The sequence below is a fragment of the Dreissena polymorpha genome, chromosome 16 (assembly GCF_020536995.1).
Source record: "Dreissena polymorpha isolate Duluth1 chromosome 16, UMN_Dpol_1.0, whole genome shotgun sequence".
Taxonomy (NCBI): domain Eukaryota; kingdom Metazoa; phylum Mollusca; class Bivalvia; order Myida; family Dreissenidae; genus Dreissena; species Dreissena polymorpha.
In genome coordinates, this window is record NC_068370.1 from 35,555,860 (window position 1) to 35,580,516 (window position 24,657).

Below are 24,657 nucleotides of genomic sequence, written 5' to 3' on the forward strand. Positions count from 1 at the left end.
ATTCAAGTATGTATAAAGTATGTCACTGAAAGATATAAACAAGGTACAGTCCACTCTCGTTATCTCGAAGTCGGCGGGAAAAAGAACAAATATCGAGATAACGAGAGTTCGAGATATCCGATTAGGCGTTTTCAAAGAAATATGAGACGAAAATTTACCTTGTTTTTAACATCTGAATACCAGCTAAGAGGTCTAACTAATGCCGTCACCGTGTGGAAAAATACTCTCTACCTGATATATACGCGTTTTTACGAGGCACGATTAATTTTGCTATTTAAATGCTTAAAATGACGTTTTAAGTATAACATAATTGCATGCGGTTATAATATTTCTAAACTGTCGAGAAAACATCCAGTACTGTTGCTATTTAAAGTTATGATGCAATTGACGTCCAATCAAGACGAGGGTTTCCATCTGATCATGCGTAAATCACGTTCCGGAATACTGAACTGTAACTGTACATTTTGTAGTTTGAAATGCAAAGTTCAATCGATTATTAGTAAACATATAACTCAATGCATTTTGGAATATTGTTTGTAAAAACAATTAGTATTTCGGCCTTTCGGCAGGCTGTGTATTAATTTCAGTTAATTGATGTTAAAGCGACAGTTAAAGTGACAGACCTTACTCAAGTGTTAATGGCTACTGACATTACACACGTGTGATTATTGATGCAATTAACGGATCAATTTCCTACCGTACAGTATCGGGAGCAGACGGGCGAAGCGGAACGGTGAAGTATCAATTGAAAAATTTCTCACCTTTTGCTGACACTGGAACAGTTATTCGCACTTCGAGATAAACCACAGTAAATACATGTAAAATCGGGACTCAGGACAAAGTTTTATATCGAGATATCGAATTATTCGACATAACGAAAATCGACATATGCGATGTTTATTTATATAGATAAAGAAGGAAAAAAGTTGGGACATTGAGCTTACTTCGACATATCGAGAATATCGAGATATCCAATGTCGAGATAATGAGAGTGGACTGTATGTTCTTCAACATTGTGTAATAATAATTTATATTATGTTTTTTGTAATCAAAGAAAACAATTATTTTCCCCATATCACAACATACCATTAAGTTACATGAGACTTCAAATCAGTTGTGCCAATCAAGCAGAAGAGCACTTTTAGTACTGAGCTGATAAAATAATTGCTCTGTAACAAGGACCTCGAAGTAATTTAAAACTTAACAAATTATTTCAGAAATTTAGTTCTGTTAGATCATAATTTTTTATTCACAATTTACGTATTTAACAAATCATACCCTTATGGTAAACCAGTGTTATCCAAGTCTTTCCATACCTTGCAGGTACACTGCCCATCACTTTCCTGACAACTACAGGCCCCTGAAGGGCTACAGCTGCTGGGCTCTGTCCCCTCCACAGAGCACAGACACAGGGTGCAGTCTGGGAAGTTGTAGAAGCCGAACAGGCAGCTGTTACATCTCACTCCTGCGTAGTCTGCGCGACAGAGGCACTGGCCATTCAGGGGGTCACAGTCCTGGTCCACGGAGCCATTCACATCACAGTTGCAAGCCTTGTGGAGAAGTTTCTCTTAGATTTATATTTGATTGGAATACAAAAAGGAAAGAAAAATAAACAGTAGATAACACATATTTTTTAGTATTCTAATAAGAGGAAAAAAGTAAATTATAGGCATACATGGAGTTCTTGTCAAAAGTTGATGGTACCTTGCAGCCAAGTCTAGGATGGTATCCCCAGTAGGTGTCTACACACCTCTCACACCGCTCGCCCTCTGTGTTTGGTGGACACACACACTCCCCAGTCTCCATATGGCAGATGTGGCCAGGCTTCTCACACGGTTTACACTCTGAAATGGGTACAGAATGCTTTCTATAAAATAACACTATGTATAAAAAAGATTGTAAAACATGTTTACCCCCTAAATATACTTAGTTGTATTATGTGCAATTTTGTTCAGATTTTTTTACACTGCATGACCTTAAATTTAAAATCCATTCAAATAACTGCATGATCATAGGTGAAAGCAAGTGTGACCTTGACCATCAAGGTAAGAAGTTATTTTATCATTGCCCAATGAATGATGACGTAACAGTCTGTTAAAGCTCACATGAGAGTATCCACACACCATTATGCACATAGACTTGACCATTGTGTCTGGTATCTTTCTGAAAGCAATCTAAACTTAAAAATGACTTTATAAAAATTCCACCACAAGGAATTTTATTACACTGGATGCAATCAGCAAATGTTTACCATGTTAATGTTTCGTACTAAGAAACAATATACAGCTTATATATTTTCATTATCATAAATATTGTTATCTTACCTAAGCATTCTCCCTTAGATACAAGACCATAGTAGCCTTCCACACATGTGTCACACTGTTGGCCGGTGACCCCTTGTTTGCACCTACACTGGCCAGTCAGGCTTTCACACTGCGCGAAGTACGAACCAATGGGATCGCAGTTGCAAGGGGAACAACCCTTCCCAGACTCCAACCCCCAGTAGTTCTCCTGTGTGTACAGTGTGAAACAGTGAACATATATTTTGATACAAGATTTTTTGGGGCAGAGAGAAGAAAGTGTGTTTAACATAGAGTACAGGTGTGATCAGTGTTGTCAATCATTGTGAAGATTTAGGTAGTTGTGTTTTTGTGCTCAAAGAAATAGCTAAAACAGCTCAAAAATGGCTAATGGAAGTTGAAGGTGCAGAAACAAAACTAGACCACAGAAAACAATCAAGCTTCAAAAGTGAAAGAACATGTTACATTGTGATTTTTTCTTGCTAAGCAGTCACTTGAGTCACACAACATTTAGCAGGTGTTATTTTTAAATTGAAAAAGTTATAATTGCAAACAAAGGAGTGATCCTCATAATGATAACACTGATCAAATAAGAAAACAGGAACATACATGGAATATTTAAGTTATTAGTAAAACACTCAATTAGTAAAACAAACATATCTGAATGACGTTTCACAAACCACAGCCAAATAATGTGGACATTCAATCAAGCATATGCATGTGACTATTTTAAATCAAACCAATTACCATTAAATTAGTAAATCATGTTAACCATGATAGTAGCTGTTGGATAAAAACAAATATGGAACAAAAAGGTTACATGCTTGATACGGTACAAGACAATAAATAGAAGCTTGAACTGGCTAAGAGGTGCGTTCTGGGAAAACTCGGCTTATTGCATGTGCATAAAGTATTGTCCCAGTTTAGCCAGTGCAGGCCACGCAGGCTAAAAAGGTATGATATGTTCCTCCTTTGTGGAATTTTTCATTTCAAGAAAGTCCCTGCTTATTAAGAAAGTTGTTTCACAGTTTTCTCCCTTTTTCGCTCTTTAAACACTAAGTTCTCTGGCTTTAAGTCTTCAAGGCCTCTGTCTTCACAGAAAAAAGCTCAAATTAAGATGATTCATATGCAGTATATATCTCAAACATGTATCAGGAAGAGGATAGCCAGCCAGAAAGAGGAGACAAAAACAGTCATTGCAATCAAACCAACATAAAAAGCAACGAAATGAGGACAGCTACTAAGCCCAGTTTTCTCAGCTTAAGGCTTATACATGTATATACACTGAGGCAGTTGCAATAGCAAGGGCAAAATGTTTCATTCAACTTTTTTATATAGATATTTTAGATTATTCTAAACATTATAGTTTTTTTATTGAATGTATAAAATGAAATTTTTCAAACAAATAAAAATCCCAGAACAAGTCCATTACAAATCAAGTAAAAGGAATACAAATACTATAGTTTTACGATAATTATATATAAAATTACATAAATATATATTTATCCCACTTTTATAGCAAATTTGGTTGATTAAAGCCCCGTTTATTAAATTTCTGGTATAATAAACTGCACTTGCTACGTTGTTAGACTACGTTGTAAACAAATGTAGTTCCGTGGATATAACAACTGTTATATTGATGTTATAAAACATTTAGATTTGCAATTCAATATGAAAAAGTGCTGTTTGTATAACATGCATGCCCCCCATATGGGCTGTCAGTTGTAGTGGCAGCCATTGTATGAATATATTTTTTGTCACTGTGACCTTGACCTTTGACCTAGTGACCTGAAAATCAAAAGGGGTCATCTGCCAGTCATGATCAATGTACCTATGAAGTTTCATGATCCTAGGCCTAATTATTCTTGAGTTATCATCAGGAAACCATTGCACTGTTTCGAGGCACTGTGACCTTGACCTTTGACCTAGTGACCTGAAAATTAATAGGGGTCATCTGCCAGTCATGATCAATGTACCTATGAAGTTTCATGATCCTAGGCATAAGCATTCTTGCGTTATCATCCACAAACCATTTTACTATTTCGAGTCACTGTGACCTTCACCTTTGACCTAGTGACCTGAAAATCAATAGGGGTCATTTGCCAGTCATTATCAATGTACCTATGAAGTTTCATGATCCTAGGCGTAAGCATTCTTGACTTATCATCCTGAAACCATTGCACTGTTTCGAGTTACTGTGACCTTGACCTTTGACCTAGTGACCTGAAAATCAATCGGGGTCATCTGCCAGTCATGATTAGTGTTCCTATGAAGTTTCATGATCCTAGGCGTAAGCATTCTTGAGTTATCATCCGGAAACCATTTTACTATTTCAAGTCACTGTGATCTTGACCTTTGACCTAGTGACCTGAAAATCAATAGGGGTCATCTGCCAGTCATGATCAATGTACCTATGAAGTTTCATGATCCTAGGCGTAAGCATTCTTGAGTTATCACCTGGAAACCATTTTATTATTTCGAGTCACTGTGACCTTGACCTTTGACCTAGTGACCTGAAAATCAATAGGGGTCATCTGCCAGTCATGATCAATGTACCTATGAAGTTTCATGATCCTAGGCGTAAGCATTCTTGAGTTATCACCTGGAAACCATTTTATTATTTCGAGTCACTGTGACCTTGACCTTTGACCTAGTGACCTGAAAATCAATAGGGGTCATCTGCCAGTCATAATCAATGTACCTATGATGTATCATGATCCTAGGCCTAAGCGTTATTGAGTTATCATCCGGAAACCATCTGGTGGATGGACCGACGGACAGACGGACCTACCGACCGACCGACATGTGCAAAACAATATACCCCCTCTTATTCGAAGGGGGGGCATAATAAAATTTTAAATTATAACGCATGACTCTTTGTCACAGAACGATATTCTGATTAAAAAAAAATGATAATTTGATCAGCTGTTATTTTTAGAACGCGGAGTAATACACTGACCTTGGTTACACTACAGTTATTATCAAACGAACACTCATGAAAACGCGAAATTATCCAGTTAAACTAATTTGGTTAAATAAAAAGGTTTAATGAATAAAAAGTGGGATAAATAGAATAATAGGTTAGTGTTGTTTATAGATCAGGTTTATCATGCTCGGCACGAAAACGAAAAAGCACTCGCAAAGGCTCGTGCTTTTTGTTTTCTAAGCCTCGCATGATAAACCTGATCTATAATCAACACTAACCTATTATTCTCTACGTTATCCCTTTAAATACAGCATTAATGAAAGCAACAATTTCGAAAAATGTGTATACAGTAAATATGTTTACAAATAAATATATATTAAACCAAGAAACAGAGAAACAGATTTCTTTAGAAAAAAGCTTTATACTTCTTGTCTCCTTTTCAAACACAATTGGAAAGTCAGCTACAAACTGTAATTATTTATCACCTTATGGCAGAGCATATACTATGTAAACTAAGTAACATGCATCTATACTGAAGCATTTAAGGCATGCATTGTGCACTTTTTCTTGACTACACACATAAAATTGTATTACATATAATTGCAATAAATTTCAGTACATATTTACACAACTACTTTGAGCACTCCTGAAATCTTGGTTATATAGTTATACAAGTGATTATACAACTGTCACTTTATAGAACTTTGTTTAGTTCGCAATTTGTAAAATGTGTAAATGTTATTTGCTCTAGGAAAAACTGGCTCAATACATGTGCTTTTAAATGTCGGCTCTGATTGGCCTCTGGGACAATTCACCATCAGCTTTTTTCGGATTTTTTCTTTTATAGGAAGTATTTATTAAAACAAAAATCCAGGCAAGATGGAAAATGTTGTATCAACACAGGCTTATCTAAGCCAACACTTAACCCATAATCATCCAGCCCGGTTTTGGTCGAGTGTGGCTTATTTACATGTTAAAAAAGCATTGACTCATAATCTTGTTGCAAATATAAGTTTTATTCAATGACATGCTGGCATTATTGTCATGCTAAATCTTGGTTTGTAAACATAATTGTAATGTTTGAAGCCATGACAGTGTTTGTTAAAACATATGTATTTTTTTTTTATTCTTTGTGTGTGTGTGGATCACTGTTCAAAACCTAACTGCAGTGCATGCTAAAGCCTTGGAGAACTTTCTCTGTCTACAAATACAGATGTGCATCAATGCAGAAACTGAGTTTATATTAGGGATGAGAGAGGTTAATCGGTTAACCTACCGAAACGACCAGTTAACCGGTTACATTTTCGGGAAAAGGTTAACCTGGAAAAAATATTTGACTATTTTTTCATGGAATGATACGTACGATTTTACTTTTTTCGCATGACATACTGCCAACTTGCGCTGGCGACTAGTTAGAACAACATGCCGCACCATCGACGGTAATAAATAACGTGTCAACAGGCCTCGACACTAACGGTGGTCCGGGGACCCGAGGCCCCCAGATTTTGGCGAGGACCACCGGTTCTTTCAAGCTGGGTGGTCCTCTGGGAACCCTAAATTTATAGAACCACTTTGTCTTGATTGACCATTTGAATTTTTAAAAGTGCCTCCAATTTTTAAAGAGCGGCGTATAAAAAAAATCGGTAAAATCTTATCCGAAAATGTACTGCGAATCGAAAGCACGCGACTGAGCATTAGCGGCCAGCGTCTGTCAGTTGTAAATATTGATTTTCGACGATGTAAGCGACCTACAGTGCAGAGTGTATATTGAAATCACTGAAGCGTGTAAGTGTTACAAACGGTGTTTTTACTGCAATTGTCAAGTTTTATGGGGGTTATTATCGGATTATCGGATTATTAATGGCTCCTTTATGATATTGAGCCCCCAAAAAAGTAACACTGAGACAAACTGTCACGACGATCAGTAATTATAATAATTATTAGGGCCGCTATTTCTTTAATCAAAACCATAGGCGATCGGGCTTGCAAAAGCATTTAATTTCTCCACAAAAACACATGCCGGTATACACTTTTTTCTACAGGTATTTGTGAGCATTTCTGTTTAATAGTTCCATTATTATAATGACCTTGGAAGGATATAATTTGATTAAGATACCAACAATTTCTGAAATAAAAAGTATATCGTTCACTTGGTGTACTATATTTCGGATATGTTAAAATTCGGACATTTAAAGATAGTGACATGAATGTGTTTGTTTGTTGTTGATAGTTTGTAAAAAAAAATGCTTTATGTTATTTCAGGCAACTAGAATAGATGGTGGTAATTATCTGGGCCTTTCTGTCAGGAAATAGGTGCGAACAACTATAATTTAATTGATCCTGGAAATCATCCACCACTAACAGAAAACGTTTTAACAACAGAAGCTGATGTATGACATGTCCAAATGACATGAAACATTTAGGCAGCATACTGTTTAATACATTGAAGTTAACATTGTTATATTATTTTGGTTATCTGTGTTGTTTATCAAGTTGAAAAAAATGGTATTTATATACAAATAAAGCTTATTAAGACTTATGAAGGTATGACTTATGAAGGTACTTATTGTTTTTTATGTAATAATATACTTTTTAAAGTGATACAAGAGTTCCGCGGTCGGAGATGACCGCATTGAAGCCGGATTTTTTATTTAAATGACAGGAAAGTACCTTTCGTGTTTTTGTCAATGCAATACTTAAATTACTGAAATATTGTTCAAAGGTCAAAAGGTTTGAAGACTCTAGGTACAAGCATACCAAAGTTATAACATGGAATAAGAACTTTAACATTTTTACCTACCAAAGTTATAAGAACTTTAACATTTTTACATTCAAGGTCACAGTGACCTTGACCTTAGAATGAATGACCTTGAAATGACCAGTGGTCATCTAAGTGTGCTTGCAAACCTTCATGTCAAGTTTGAAGACTCTATGTCCAAGCATACCAAAGTTATAACAATTTTAACATTTTAACATTTAAGGTCACAGTGACCTTGACCTTCAAATGAATGACATTGAAATGACCAGTGGTCATCTTCTAGTACTGGCCAATCTTTATTTCAAGTTTGAAGACTATAGGTACAAGCATACCAAAGTTATAACATGAAATAAGAACTTTAACATTTTTACATTCAAGGTCACAGTGACCTTGACCTTCAAATGAATGACCTTGAAATGTCCAGTGGTTACTTACTAGTTCTGGCCAACCTTCATGTCAAGTTTCAAGACTCTAGGTCCAAGCATACCAAAGTTATAACAACTTTAACATTTTTACATTCAAGGTCACAGTGACCTTGACCTTCAAATGAATGACCTTGAAATGTCCAGTGGTTACTTACTAGTTCTGGCCAACCTTCATGTCAAGTTTCAAGACTCTAGGTCCAAGCATACCAAAGTTATAACAACTTTAACATTTTTATATTGAAGGTCACAGTGACCTTCACCTTCAAATGAATGACCTTGAAATGACCAGTGGTCATCTGTTAATCCTGGCCAACCTTCATGTCAAGTTTGAAGACTCTAGGTCCAAGCATACCAAAGTTATACCATGAAATAAGAACTTTAACATTTTTACATTCAAGGTCACAGTGACCTTGACCTTCAAATGAATGACCTTGAAATGACCAGTGGTTACTAACTAGTTATGGCCAACCTTCATGTCAAGTTTCAAGACTCTAGGTCCAAGCATACCAAAGTTATAACAACTTTAACATTTTTTATATTGAAGGTCACAGTGACCTTGACCTTCAAATGAATGACCTTGAAATGACCAGTGGTCATCTGTTAATCCTGGCCAACCTTCATGTCAAGTTTGAAGACTCTAGGTCCAAGCATACCAAAGTTATACCATGAAATAAGAACTTTAACATTTTCGAGCACGCCGCCACCCCCGCCACCCCGCCCGCCCGCCCGACAACATCAATCTATAAGCCGAGATTTTTTCGAAAAAAATCCGGCTAAATATAGGCAATGACATTAATGTAGTAAGGTTTCTTCAAATGATTGTTCTTATTAATAAGGTTGGAATAATCGACAGTTTTCACGGCGCGAAAAAGTTGCAACAAGTTTTGTTGAGCCAGTGAAACCCCTGAATGCGCGTAATTACCTTTTATTTCTTAAAAGTTTATAATAAGAACTTCCGAAACGCTAAGTTCTGGCGGCGAAGGGCAATGCTGAAGATGATAATGCTGAAGATGATTATGACAAGGATGACGATGCTGATGATATTGATGAAATACATGATATCAAAAGTTTACAAGACAAGGTTATGAGCTTTTAATGGATCTGCTTTAAATGGCAACAGAATTGAATATAGGAAATAAAAATGTGTACTAGTATGCTTCTTGTACTTATTTGCCCTTACGCAGAGAGTAGCTGTGTGTTGAAACAAGAGGACTCCCTAGTTTGGGTGAGGGCCACCAAAAGTTGAAAATAGGGTTCCCTCCGGGTACCCTGTCAAAAAAGTTAGTGTCAAGGCCTGGTCAACAATCAAAGTAATAAAACAATTAATCAATACCTTTGTGATAACAAATAGGCGGTACGTTTTGCTAACTGACGCTATTGTGTTTTTTTTTACAATCTAAAATTTAACTAGCGAACTGCGGTAAGTGGGAGCTATAAGCAAAGACGTTATTGACACGTTTATTGAACTTGCGGTAAAAAACAGTTGAGACATTAGATGGCTGATTTTGATGTTTTGTTTACCAATACCCAACACTGATTGCTCGCAAAAATACCGTGTTTATAAGTAACAATTTCATCAAGAATTGCATCCGTAGTTAAAATCTTGACAATTAACGTCCTTTTGTTTATCAAAAATTAATATAATTATAATAATATTACGTCTGATGATTCCACCATTACTGTCCGATGAAAGTGTTATTTAAGAAAGCAAATTATTAACTTATTAAATAATTAAACATCGATTTAAAATATATACAATATAAAACCGTTGAATTTAGTATTTGTGTAATTGCTTTAAATTTTCGCGCTATGGTACGTTAACAAACATACGTAACTATAAGTATTTGAGATCATTATACTTAGTTTCTTCGCTATTAAATAAATGTACTGATTATATTAAACATTCAACTTACATATCATGCAAAATTAATTTAATTTGCATTCGTGTTCTTTATTTTACCCACATTTTTTAATTGTATAATGAAAATCAAACGATACTACTTCAACTACAAACGCTAAAAAGCAAACAACAAAATATGTAAGAATCGAATAAGAAGAGATGCGAATTCGTTGGACGCATATAACCCAATTTATGTCGAATACAAAGGGAAAAAACTTTTCTATATTAAGCCAATTTGAGTTTCAGAAATTAAAACGGAATGAACACACCATTTTTGTGAGCGATATGACGCGAACGTAAAATAAGCGGCCCAACCAAAAATAAGTTATTAACACGTGAAAATGAACATTGTGTAGTTCTTAAATTATTACCTCTGTGCATGTACGCAGGAAAACTAAATAAAATATATAGCACACATTTACAAAATTAATAAAATAAATTGTACAATACATTTTATTATGAAACTGGCATGCTATCAACGCAAGCGATTTCAAATTTGAAATAACTTTTGTTTCTACAGAGCTGTTCGAGCGGTATGAAATTTTTAGCGTACTCTAAATCATTTTCACTACTTAATAAGGCGTTTCGGTTAACCGGTTAATAACCGGTTACGGGAATAGGTTAACCGGTGAATGATTTTTGTAACCTCTTGCATCCCTAGTTTATATACAAGAAGCATAAACTAAACAAGAAAAAACTCTGAATAGCCTGCCTAAAAGCATCACTGACTAAAACTGAGAATAAAAATTGAATACAAAAGGGGAAATATTTGTTGAGTATAGAGGATCTCAAGCAATGTATATCTGGCGCACTTCATTGTCCCAACCTCACAAGAATTGCAGAACTCCCCTTTTACAAAAGGGAGACAATTGCATTCGCCACTGCGAAGATCGCAGATTTCTGTAGAATTTGATCCAAGTCGATAGCATCTACAATCTAACAAAACATTCACACAATCATTTCACATACAATGCACAAACAGTTTACATACAACCATTAATAGGTGAGAACAAGGTGCATAATGTACAGTACAAAGTTATATGACAGAAATGTAACCTCTATAGTTATATTGAAAATACATATTCATTAGTATTTTTTTAATATTGTATTTTTAATATTAATATAGTAATTTCACAAATTGTTTTGTAACAACACAAACAACAATAATAACATCCAAACATCCAACAATATTTGCTCTCACTTTCAGACATCTGTGAGCACAAACAACAAAAAAGTTGTTAAGAAAACTTGCTGGAAAACATTTATTTACCTAAAATAGGGGTGTGAAAGAATGTTGAAACCATTAACAGTATTCCCTGAGATATAGGTATTCTTTATGTCTATAACCTGCCTTTTTAGACACATTAATTGAGATACAATATGGGAATGAAAGGAAACCATGTACAGTATTCTCTGAGAAATAGGCATTCTGCATTGTCTAAAATCTGTTTATTTAAACAATCAATAATTAAACTCTCTCCAATCATGACCACATTGAACAAGATGTGTTTGTGAAACACAATGTCCCCCTATATGATGTTTGACATTGTAGGATGACCTTGACCTTGTGAAATATGACCTTGACCTTTCACCACTCAAAATGTGCAGCTCCATGAGATACACATGCATGCCAAATATCAAGTTGCTATCTTCAATATTGCAAAAGTATTCATAAAATAAGCGATTTGGGCCACATATATTTGACCTCTGACCTTGAAGGATGACCTTGACCTTTCACCACTCAAAATGAGCAGCTCCATGAGATGCACATGCATGCCAAATATCAAGTTGCTATCTTCAATATTGCAAAAGTATTCATAAAATGAGCGATTTTGGCCACATATAATTGACCTCTGACCTTGAAGGATGACCTTGACCTTTCACCACTCAAAATGTGCAGCTTCATGAGATACACATGCATGCCAAATATGAAGTTGCTATCTTCAATATAGCAAAAGTTATTGCAAAATGTTAAAGTTGGCGCAAACAGACAGACCAACAGACAGGGCAAAAACAATATGTCCCCCACTACTATAGTGGGGGACATAATAAAAACTTGACATTTTTCAATTTGGAGTATTGAGTATTAGTGCTGTAGAAATAGTATCCTACCCGTACAGCCCCCAGTTGAGTACCGATAAAACCCAGTCTGACATCTGTCACACGTCAAACCAGTGACGCCAGGGCGGCAAACACATTGACCGGTTACAGGGTGGCAACGGTAGTCAATGGAACCCACGCGGCTACAGTTACATTCCTTACAACCACTTTGTATGTCACCATAGCCAGCCTATCATAGTGAGGAAATGTGTGACATTGGTTAACATTTGATTACAACCATGGCTTACTAAATATAAGGCAACAGAATTTTCTTTTAAAAGATTTCAAAAAAAATGTTGAGCTTTTAAGAGTTATAAGATACATGTAATTGAAAACTCTCGTCACAATTAAAAAAGTAAATCAATCTACATAAAATGCGTCTATTTCAGCTTTAAGACACTCATTGGAATTGTATTATGATTCAAGCTCATATAAGGAATACAGGTAGCTTAATAGCGGCAGATTCTATATTTGGTATTGAATTAAAGCAGTGTCATTCAGTGCCAAACAATTTACGGTCTGGAATGAGCATACAATTATCTAAAAGCCAAAACGTTACTCAAATGGCCATGATTAAGGTCAAGACTAACCCCTCAGTATACATTTTCAAAACACCCAAGCTATACACTACAGACATGTCTGGAACTCAAAAACACACACCATCTATCATGTATGTTGTTTATGAATAACAAATTTAAATGGTTAACATCGAAGTGGAATGTATGTATGCCTGAAAAAATGGGTCAATAATCCATATAATTAGTAAACAAGTGTAAGCTTGCACCAGAAACAGGTGGAGTTATACAGGCATGTGTAGTTAATGTGGTTATTATTACTGCCAAACACATAACATCGCATACAATAAGACAATTACATTCACAATGCAAGAAAAACAATCATCAAATAACTTAGTAATGAGTACATGAAATATAATTGTCTTTCATATAGTTCTAATATGCTTAATATATAATAAATCTATTTGATACATATTTACATGACCACACAATTTCCCTTCATACAAATGCAGTATAATATATTGCTCACGCTTATTCCCTTATATTGTTAAGCTATTAAACTAGAGTGTCAAAAAGACTTTACTATAGTCATATATAGCCATATAAGGAAAAATGCCCCGCCCCTTGGCAGCCATGTTTTTCAAGCAAAGGTTACCATTTCTGAACTCATCCAAGATATCAGTGGGACAAATCTTCTGAGCAAGTTTCATGAAGATCGGAAAATAAATGTGGACTCTAGAGTGTTAACAAGGTTTTACTATAGCCATATAAGAAAAAATACCCTGCCCCCCTGGCGGCCATGTTTTTCAACAAACCGACATCATTTTCGAACTTGTCCAAGATATTATTGGGATGAATCTTCTGACAAAGTTTAATGAGGATTGGACAATAAATGTGGCCTCTACAGTGTTAACAAGATTTTGCTATAGATATATAAGGAAAAATGCCCGCCCCTTAGCAGCCATGTTTTTCAAGCAAACGTCACTATTTTCGAACTCATCCAAGATATCATTGAAACCAATATCTTCTTACCAAATTTCATGAAGATTGGACAATAAATGTGGCCTCTAGAGAGTTAACAAGGCAAATGTTGACGGAGCACGACGGACAAAAGGCGATCACAAAAGCTCACCATGAGCACGTTTTGCTCAGGTGCGCTAAAAATAGCTTTAAACTAAGATTGATAGTTACAATTACATAAGCTACCTTATCTACACTTTCAGCTATTTTTCCATCAACTTACTTGACCACTTTGCCCAATCTGGAGCATCATATTTTAAGAGATTATTATGTGACCATTAACAGAAAATAGGAGCATATATTAATTTATAAAATGAAAATCAATCCATAATAGCCTATACAAATATTTAAATTTAAAGTTTGTTTCTGTTAAGATACAAAATAGATAATCAAATATACAAAATATTATTAAACAATACACTTCAAATAGTATTCTAAATTTACATACCCACCATTGAACCACCAAATTAAGAATAAAAAATACAAGAACAATTATGCTCAGTTGAGAATATGGTATGATTTATTTATAAATTTATTATATTCCACACAACAACACTATTTTGCTAGGTTACCTCACATCTGTCACACTGTCGTCCAGTGTAATGTGGTTTGCAAGTACAAAAGCCAGTGTCACGGTTACACGTCATGTTGACAGAACCAAAAGGATCACAGCTACATACTGCAATTTTAAAAGGAATTGTTCAAACTTCGTCAAAACACCCTGTACTAGACAGCATTTAGCACCTGTTTGTCACATGACATAAATAACAAGGGTGTTGCACACATGTGGGGTGTCAAATTATAACAAAATTAAAACAAAATGTTTATACCCTACAACTGATAATTGGCTTCTCAATTGACCACATGACACTATATCCCTACAGATAAAGCAATATTGTTTACAAGGTGAACATATACAAATGCTTTTGTGCTTAGAAACTTCATTCAATTAAGCAAAATATTTGATTGTCTGATGTTCAATTAAGTAGAACCTACTGTTATTTCTTGTGCCATGTTTGTTAATTGATTGGAAAAAAAAATTAAATATATGAAGTTAATATAGTTAAATGTAATGATGAATTTAAAATATTTTTTTCATTTAAAATATATCTTAGACAACACAATCTTACCAACAAAAGAAACAATTTATCTTTGAAGTTATACCTGAAAAACAACATTTCTTTGACTAAATATACATAATTTCTACTCACATTTACAGTCTCCATTGCGGGCCGTCCCAAAGTAGCCAGTTCTGCAGCGGCCACAGTTGGGCCCCTCTGTGTTGTGTAGACACAACCTGCAGTCACCAGTCAGCTGGTCACAACTGCCCACCATGTTGGGGTTAATGTTGCCGTTACACTTGCAGGGTTGGCACCTGTCCCCAAGAACGCCAGGGAATCCATAGTAACCATGATCACACCTAGGGGTTAGGATAATAGATCCCTATTTAGAACATATTTCAAGTAAAGCATGGTCTACATTTAGATAATAGAGAAGAAAGTTTGTGTTATCATATATCAAGGCTAACATGTTGAACTTTTTATAATTTATCATCAGATAAATAAGTTCACACTTAAATTACAAATCTTTAAATAAAATATAAAAAGTCAAATTCCCCATTTCCCCTCTATCTACATACCCATTTTCATCAATCAAGCTTTATAAGCCTTCTTAGCATTATCACATGATCAATTTTGTTGGGACTGACAGACAAAGACAAAACTGAAATAACATTGATATTCCCCATGTTTCCTTGAATTCAGAAAACAAAAGTTATCAACCTGGCTAAAGCATTCTTAGATTTATGGTAGGATCCATAATTTTTGGACAGACACACCAACAGACATACAGACTGACAAAACCAAAACAACGTGCATATTCCCCATATGGCCATCTATCCACATGCAAAGTGCTTTTTAAGTGATTGGTTACAATGCTCAAGAGATAACAAATTAAGTCAAAACCTTTGCATAAAATGTAACATTACACCATTATATAAATGCTGTTGATGTTCAAACCTTTCGCATCTTTCCCCAGTGTATCCAACTGCACAGTCTAAACAGACGAAGGCATCAGGGTTGTCAAACTTTGGTGACAGAGCACATGTAGAGGCAAAGTTGTTGCTTGGCTCGGTCAATGGACACCCACAAGGCTTGCAGTCATCAGGCGTGCCCCTAGTTGGATCACCATAGAAACCAGCTCTGCACACTTCACAGTTGTTTCCTTCAGTGTTATCCGTGCACATCTGTAAGAAATTCAGCAAGATTATTTTTATTTCGCCTTGCCCATGATATAGTTTTCACAATCTGTTGAATACAGGGGCAGATCTAACTATAACATGCTACAAGGCATTAGATTGTAATACTATGTCAGCATTTTATCTCATTTACCAGTAGAATAAACTTTGAGCATAACATTGTCTACAGTTGTATTCAAAATCGACTCTTAGTAATTGGTCACTTAACATTTACACGTGGAAAATGAGGCTGGTGTAAGTTAGAATTTGTAATGTTCTATCTGATGACAATAAAATTCTTCAAGAAGTAAATACCCTACCAGACATCTGCCGGTATAGGGGTCACATGTCTTCGAGTGGCCATAACAATTGCAGGGTATACACTGGCCCCCATACAGAATGTTGTTGAGTCTCCGCCATCCAATATCACAGCTCTGAAAACATCACCCATTATACAGAATAATGCAAACTATTTATTGCTCAAACACATTAAACAGCTGCTGACACTCATGTATGAATATATTAACTTTCTGTTTGGATAAATTTATCAGTTTCCATATTGGAACATTAAAATAGTCAAAGCTTCACAGGGAATTTCAAAAACCTTTTCAGAAATAGGAACCATTGAATATGGCTGTCTTCTTACTTTAGTCTGAGCAAAAAATATTTTTTTTATAATTTTAAAGGGTTTTAGGTAATTACTAATTGATCTAATAGAGATTTAAATTGCCCATATTAAACAAAATAATGTAAATTTGGAATAAAACATCATACTAAGAATTGATGGATCATTTTGGCTCTTTAATCCAATAAAAATTAGCATTTCATGTCTTTATATTTGTTTGTTCCATTCTGTTTATACTAATTGTAGTGATGTTGTTGTTTTTTATAAATAATTTCACTATGAAGAATTACATTAAATAAAACTGCATATAAAATATTATTGAAAAAAAAAAGAACAAGGTTTATTCCACTATAGGTGTCCCATTCTAACTTCACATAAAGGAGTGTTATTTTGATATTATAAAGTACCAAAACCATACTTTCAAGATGCACTTACATGGGTTTCATTAACTGGTAGATCATTTAGGAGGCAGGGAAATCACTCCCCACCTCCACCGCCCAATTTTTTTATGCCATCACATCTGACTTATATACTTCAAAAACATGAACAAAGAATTAGCATACATGAATTTATAATCTTGTATATTCTTTTTTATCTTCTGCTTATTTCAAACAAGATTTAAAGCCCTGAATGACTTCAGCAACCCAGGAATAAGGTTCATAAGGCATACACTAAGAGTACATGTATATACATGTATACCTCACACGACAGGCCAGTGTAACCCCGAGGACAGGTACACTTCTCCACCCCTGAGATAGTGGCAGTGTTTGTTGAGCCAGCGTTGGAGGTATCCAGAAGAACATTCTTCAACCTATAACAAATATCAAACAAAAGCATTTGTTGCATGAAAAATATGCACTAAAATATCTTCTTTAAAACATATTCCATGGGTGAACTCAAATATTTTTTTTATAAACTAAGTATGAAGATAAGAACACTAACAGAAGTTGTAATCTAGACAGTATAGTATACTTATCATTGACATTGCAACACTATTTAGGTCAGATCATACCAGAATGTAAATAATATTTGCAATATTACTGTTATTTAGTCAATAAACCAACATAATAATACAAACTTATTTTGTATATAAAAATAAAACAAATTTAAAAAGTAAAATTCATTTTAATTATTAAATACTTACCTGCTATCTATTAGCTACACCTTTTCAAGGTGGGTTATCTCATCCAGAAATTAACCAAGCGCCGGGAACTGTCCACCTCCATAACGAAAGTAGATGAGTCAGGTTAAACAAAGTATAATGTAATCTAACCCGAAATCAATACCCACAGTTCATCTTCTTTTTCATAATTATATGAAAATATTAATCGATGAGCGGGGTGGGAGGTGGGACTTATCGATAGCAGGTAAGTATTTAATAATTAAAATGAACTTTACTTAAAAAAATTGTTTTAATTTCATAAATACATTACCTGCTATCTATTAGCTGATTTTGTAGCTGCGGAGGGAAGGTTCGTAATATTTTCCCTCACAGTAGAACCCAAATACTGGGTTATCAGCTATTGATAGCAAAACCCAAGAAAAAGGTTATGAGCTAATCTTCGTTAGAACGGAATTAATTGTGACTTCTCGGAAAGAGTACATGTAAGTATGTCAATGTCGTAAAAGACAATACCGTTAGTAAAAATCACAACGAGACCAAACATATACAAGTTGTATTGTTGGAACTTCAGAAACGAAGATAAAAAAGGTGGTCGGATTCCTTCAGAAAAGAGCTTGGAGCACATCAGAAAGTGGTTTGTGATTAATATACACTCACAAAACAGACAGAGCTCTAATTCCTGCGGTCATATCCTTAAAAGGAATGAATCCTTAGATTAGGGATAAAAACAAGAGCACCGCCATGCGGGTGCAGACCGCTCATCTATTTTCTTTTTAAAGGTGAAGGGACTCTCATTTTCAATCACAAAGGAGGGAGGGGTGGAGTGAAGAGGGGTGTATTGTGTGGGGGCGTGGACATTTATTACATTATCTTCCAAAAATGCCGAAAAAAATGCAAAATGGTGGGGGGGATTCTTGGGTGTGATGGTTGGACGGTATTTCAAACATAAAATAATAAAAATAAATATTTGTGTTTTTAACCGTTTCAAAAAAAAAAAATTGGGGGGTGGGGTGGGGGGGTATAGTGTGAGGGTGTGGTGGTCATTTGTGAGATGATCTTAAAAAAAAAAAATTGGGGGGGGGGGGATTGGGGGGGGGGGGGGAAATTCCGGGGGAGGGGGGGGGGGGGGGATTCTTGGGTGCGATGGTTGGACGGTATTTCAAACATAAAGTAATAAAAATAAATATTTGTGTTTTTTAACTGTTTCAAAAAAAAAATTGGGGGTGGGGGGTGGGGTAGGGGGGGGGGGGGGGGGGGTATAGTATAGTGTGAGGGTGTGGTGGTCATTTGTGAGATGATCTTTAAAACAAAACAAAAAACAAAACAAACAAAATTATGGGGGGGGGGGGGGGGGGGGGGAGGAATTCGGGGGGAGGGGTGGGGGTGGGGGGTATTCTTGGGTGCGATGGTTGGACGGTATTTCAAACATAAAATAATAAAAATAAATATTTGTGTTTTTTAACCGTTTCAAAAAAAATTAATTTGGGGGTGGTGGGGTGGTGTGGGGGTATAGTATAGTGTGAGGGTGTGGTGGTCATTTGTAAGATGATCTTAAAAAAAAAAAATTAGGGGGGGGGATTCAGGGGGGGGGGGGGGATATAGTATAGTGTGAGGGTGTGGTGGTCATTTGTGAGATGATCTTAAAAAAAAAATATTTAGGGGGGTGGTGGGGGGGTATAGTATAGTGCGAGGGCGAGGGTGTGGCGGTCATTTGTGAGATGATAAAAAAAAAAAAATTAGGGGGGGGGGGGGGGAGGGGGGGTATTCTTGGGTGCGATGGTTGGACGGTATTTCAAACATAAAATAATAAAAAAAAAAAAAATGTGTTTTTTAACCGTTTAAAAAAAAAAAATTTCGGGGGGTGGGGTGGGGGGGGGGGGGGGTATAGTATAGTGTGAGGGTGTGGTGGTCATTTGTGAGATGATCTTTAAAAAAAAAAAAAATAGATAGGAGGGGGGGGATTCGGGGGGGAAGGGCACGGGGGATGATTCTGGGTGGAGTCTATTGTGGTATGTCAGGTAAGAGTAGTTTTGTCAAAGTATCAATCAAATCTAATCATAAATAAAGAATTTATGGCATTTTTAGCAAGGTCATTCAAAGTTCAAGGTAAAATTTAACTTGCCAGGTACAGTAACCTCATGATAGCATGAAAGTATTTGAAGTTTGAAAGCAATAGCCTTGATACTTTCGAAGTAAAGTGGATCGAAACACAAAATTTAACCATATATTCAAAGTTACTAAGTCGAAAAAGGGCCATAATTCCGTAAAAATGACAACCAGAGTTATGCAACTTGTCCTTCTACTGTACCCTTATGATAGTTTGCGAGTGTTCCAAGTATGAAAGCAATATCTATGATAGTTTAGGGGTAAAGTGGACCAAAACACAAAACTTGACAAAATTTTCAATTTTCTAAGTATAAAGGGCCCATAATTCCGTCCAAATGCCAGTCAGAGTTACATAACTTTGCCTGCACAGTCCCCTTATGATAGTTAATAAGTGTTGCAAGTATGAAAGCAATAGCTTTGATACTGTAGGAATAAAGTGGACCTAAACACAAAACTTAACCAAATTTTCAATTTTCTAAGTATAAAAAGGGCACATAATTCTGTCAAAATGCCAGTCAGAGTTACATTACTTTGCCTGCACAGTCCCTTTATGATAGTTAGTAAGTGTTGCAAGTATGAAAGCAATAGCTTTGATACTTAAGGAATAAAATGGACCTAAACACAAAACTTAACCAAAGTTTTCAATTTTCTAAGTATAAAAAGGGCACATAATTCTGTCAAAATGCACACCAGAGTTATCTAACTTTGCCTGCCCAGTCCCATCATGATAGTTAGTAAGTGTACCAAGTTTGAATGCAATAGCATTGATACTTTCTGAGAAAAATGGACCTAAACGCAAAACTTATCTGGACGCCAACGCCTACGCCAAGGTGATGACAATAGCTCATAATTTTTTTTCAAAAATAGATGAGCTAATAAACCTTCCTTAGTCGAGGTCAAACCCTGAGAAATAGAAGCCGCAGACACATCTCCCCCCCCCCCCCATTTTTAGGAAATGAGGAGTGTCTTTTGAGATCCTCGAATGGACTAACACTGCCATAGAAGTTTATCCTCATCTTCATGTCTACCAGTTTAAAAAAAACAACTTGGAAACTTGAAGATTTTTAAGTCATATAGAGGAGTTGATATAAAGCAAAGAATCCTGGCTGACCAACAAGTGAAGACGACATTAGATCCAACTGAAATTGGTCGAATTCAACAGAAAAAGCATGAATTTCACTTCTCCGTATGGTAAAAGCCATAATAAGAAGGAAAAACCGTCTTAAAATTATATTGGAACTGTTAGTAATCCTGATGACAAGGTTCATAGGAAGCTTATTAAGCAACCCAATAACACAAGCCAAATCCTCTTAATAAGGTAAGGGAAGGAAAAACATGGTTTTGAAGTTTCAAAACTTGGATCAGTTCCAAAATAGGTAAGACAACACAGAGTTGTGATGACTTACAAAAACCAAGGTATACTAAGGCATAATCTGTATCCTTTGATGTAGATAAGAACAATTTTTTTATCATCCGAGAAATAGATGAGAAAAACATCTATGCATCTAGCATAGTGATTAAAGTAATAAGTATGCTGTTGAATACCCAGTCAAAAAAGATTTCCAGATAACCTCATAGACAGTTCTGATGGAATTATCCTTGCAAAATTAACAAGGATTCAAGCTCTACAGAAAAACGTTTTTCTGTAAAGATTACTAAATAATGGCCAGACATGTAGTGGCACATGTTATAATCAGTATAAAATAGGCATTTCTGATAAGTGATATTTGACCTGTGAATAAGTATCCTGACCAAATTTTAACGGATACTGAAAATGTCGTAAAACATAATACCATGGTTCACAAAGAAGAAACCATAAACATATGGCAAAAACTCGCCAAGATATTCCAATTGAATATAATGGATGAAATTTAAACGTATGTATCCAGTTAATGTCAAGCCGACGAATATACAACAATCGCACACGCTGCTGTTTCGATTCCTGTGAAATGCGTACACATTGTTCAGCATTTTCACTGCGATGAACGATATTTTCTGCTATTGCGCAAAACACTGCCGGGCATGCACAAATCACATTCATTTAAACCAAAACGGAAAACTAAACAAAAGAAATTTCAAGTTAACCATTTCTTGATGTACAAATGAAACAGAAAGAACTACAAGACAAAACGTCCATTAGGGCGTTAATAAGAACTGCTATGTGTAGGACGATAGAGAAAATTTAATGTTCTTGCACCAATAAATAAGTTCCTGGTTTCAAGATACAATTTAATAATATTCTCTCAGTTACTATCGTAAAAGATAACATCAATTGTACGTATAATACACACTGCCGTTGAACATAAACCAAAGTTAAATTCAAAACAATTAAATGACCATCAAGTAGATTGTCATTTTATAATGTAGAATAACACGCTTTGCACGTGCTTGTTCACGACTCCATGTCATGAATCTCATGTTTGTAAATTTATTTTCTTTAATTCTAAAACAAGAAAACGAAAAGAAAATACAAACAAAATAAACTATTAAATGGTCGTAAACCAATTTGTGAAATATAATGTTAAATTCAATATATGTACAAAATGCAAACAATAAAGATTCTCTCAATTATTTATTGAAGAAGAATCACGAAAAGCACACGCTTTTGTATGTAAATTCATTTCTAATTTTCTGAAACAGAAGAAAAAGAAAAGAACCTACAAGAGAATAAACAGTGGTTATAAAACAGATTTAATGAAAAACACAGTTAAAATCAATTATTTACACTGTACAAATCTTCTCAATTGCTTATTGACGAAGATCACGAAATGCACATGCTCAAGTGCATGAGCACGTACGAACCCGGCAAAGCTGAAAACAATTAAAGTTTCAACAATATTTACAAGAAATAACTTCTGAATGCATGAGAAAAGATAAATAACACAATTTATCCTTCTAATAACCCGAACAACCACGCAGAAACTAACGAAAAATCCAAATTTCACTCCGAGAAGAAAAATGGCATGCTGCATGGAGGCTCTCCAGAAAAGGAAGATGAATTGATTTTTGGTTAGGTTACATTGTACTATGTTTAACCTGACCTACTTATCTACTTTCGTTATGGAGGTGGACGGTTTCCAGCGCTTGGTTAATTTCTTGATGAGATAACCCACCTTGAAAAGGTGTAGCTAATAGATAGCAGGTAATGTATTTATGACATTAAAATCTAATCAAACCGATGACAATGCCTCTCAAAGAACAACAGAACGAAAAACAACAACTGCAATATAGTTGATTCAATAAACATCAAAAGAACTTACGATTATGAAAATAATACAGTATACATGACATTATCCTGATAAATAAATGACTACCACCTACATGACTTGACTCTGATTAATTCATGAATACAGTTCACATGAAATTATCATGATTGATAAATAAATACAGCCTACATGATATATTATCCTGATTAATAAAATAATACTGCCTACATGACATTATCCTAATAAATTAAATAAATTAAAACAGCCTTCATGACGTTATCCTAATGTATACATAAATACAGCCTACATGACATTATTCTGATTAATACATGAATACAGCCTACATGACATTGTCCTGCGCAGTGTGGTGTGTAGCCCTGATCAGTATTCTCCTGAGATCAAACAAGAGCAGCATGAAATCCTTCCTGGACACATGCTGGGAGCCGATGTAGCGGCCATTGGTTGTGTCCAGTTCAAACCAGTTGGTCTCATCCAGGACAACTGAACGTTTATTGTCCTGGTCCTCGCGAATGTAACTGCGACCGTTTGTTATGGTGAGATTTGCACCCTGGAAATTGGAGCATTTAATATTCTACTTAAAATCAATTTAAATGAATACCAGGATAAAATAATTACTTTTATGTAAACAAAAGTAAACAGGGATAGAATTATTTTTTTTTTTGAGATCACAATATTTTATTTACCAAGTAATTTTTTACAATGATCTCCATAAGGAGTTCCCTTTTTAGTAGGGATGGCATCAAATACCAATATCGGTATTCGAATGTTCGCAAATTCATTAAATCGAATATTCGAATATTTGCATTAAACGGCTGGATTGATTTTACCTTGTTATGTGTTAATTTTCATTAGTTTGTAAGTTATATCCGTTTGCTAAATACGAGGCTGTTTATTAACCTTTTCTTATCAAATAATTGTATCGCTGTCGACTAATACTATGACCGAAACTGTGATCGGGCATAAATAGAATGAAAAACATCGTGACATAGAATTTTATTTTTTAATGATTCCACAGATTTGTAGCAGACCGCGCATATGTAAAACTAAGTTTACACACATTACACGTTGCGGTCTTCTTATCCACGGACCGTGTAAAGTATTCCATACTGCAGAAGGGGCTGGTGGCATTTTCAGATTTGAATTATGATTCCTTAATGATTGTTTAATTTATATCATCTGTTACTTTTGAGAAATTCACATATTTAAATGTCTGTTCAAACTGTGATCACAAAAACTAAATTATTATTCGCAAGTAAATTGAAGCCCTTAATTGGTACATAATTGACAAACAACAGTTCGGGCCCTTTCTTATAGTAAGTATATTGCATTGCGCGATTTGAGTAATTCACACATTTTAATGGCTGTACATATTGTGATCACAAAAGTTAATTATTAT

At 35.2% G+C, this 24,657-nt stretch overlaps 1 protein-coding gene across 1 annotated transcript in view; it reads right to left on the reverse strand.

Annotated features, from left to right (window-relative positions):
• LOC127861760 (laminin subunit alpha-1-like) overlaps window positions 1-24,657 on the reverse strand; it is a 163,012-nt gene that overhangs the window by 55,573 nt on the left and 82,782 nt on the right. The window contains exons 16-26 of the mRNA XM_052400440.1: window positions 23,585-23,808; window positions 17,505-17,616; window positions 16,501-16,614; window positions 15,963-16,189; window positions 15,156-15,364; window positions 14,517-14,623; window positions 12,422-12,599; window positions 11,136-11,245; window positions 2,325-2,511; window positions 1,705-1,844; window positions 1,317-1,550 (exon numbers count right to left, since the gene is read on the reverse strand). Of these exons, the coding sequence (XP_052256400.1) occupies window positions 1,317-1,550; window positions 1,705-1,844; window positions 2,325-2,511; window positions 11,136-11,245; window positions 12,422-12,599; window positions 14,517-14,623; window positions 15,156-15,364; window positions 15,963-16,189; window positions 16,501-16,614; window positions 17,505-17,616; window positions 23,585-23,808 (1,842 nt within the window). The remainder of the gene's footprint in view (window positions 1-1,316; window positions 1,551-1,704; window positions 1,845-2,324; window positions 2,512-11,135; window positions 11,246-12,421; window positions 12,600-14,516; window positions 14,624-15,155; window positions 15,365-15,962; window positions 16,190-16,500; window positions 16,615-17,504; window positions 17,617-23,584; window positions 23,809-24,657) is intronic.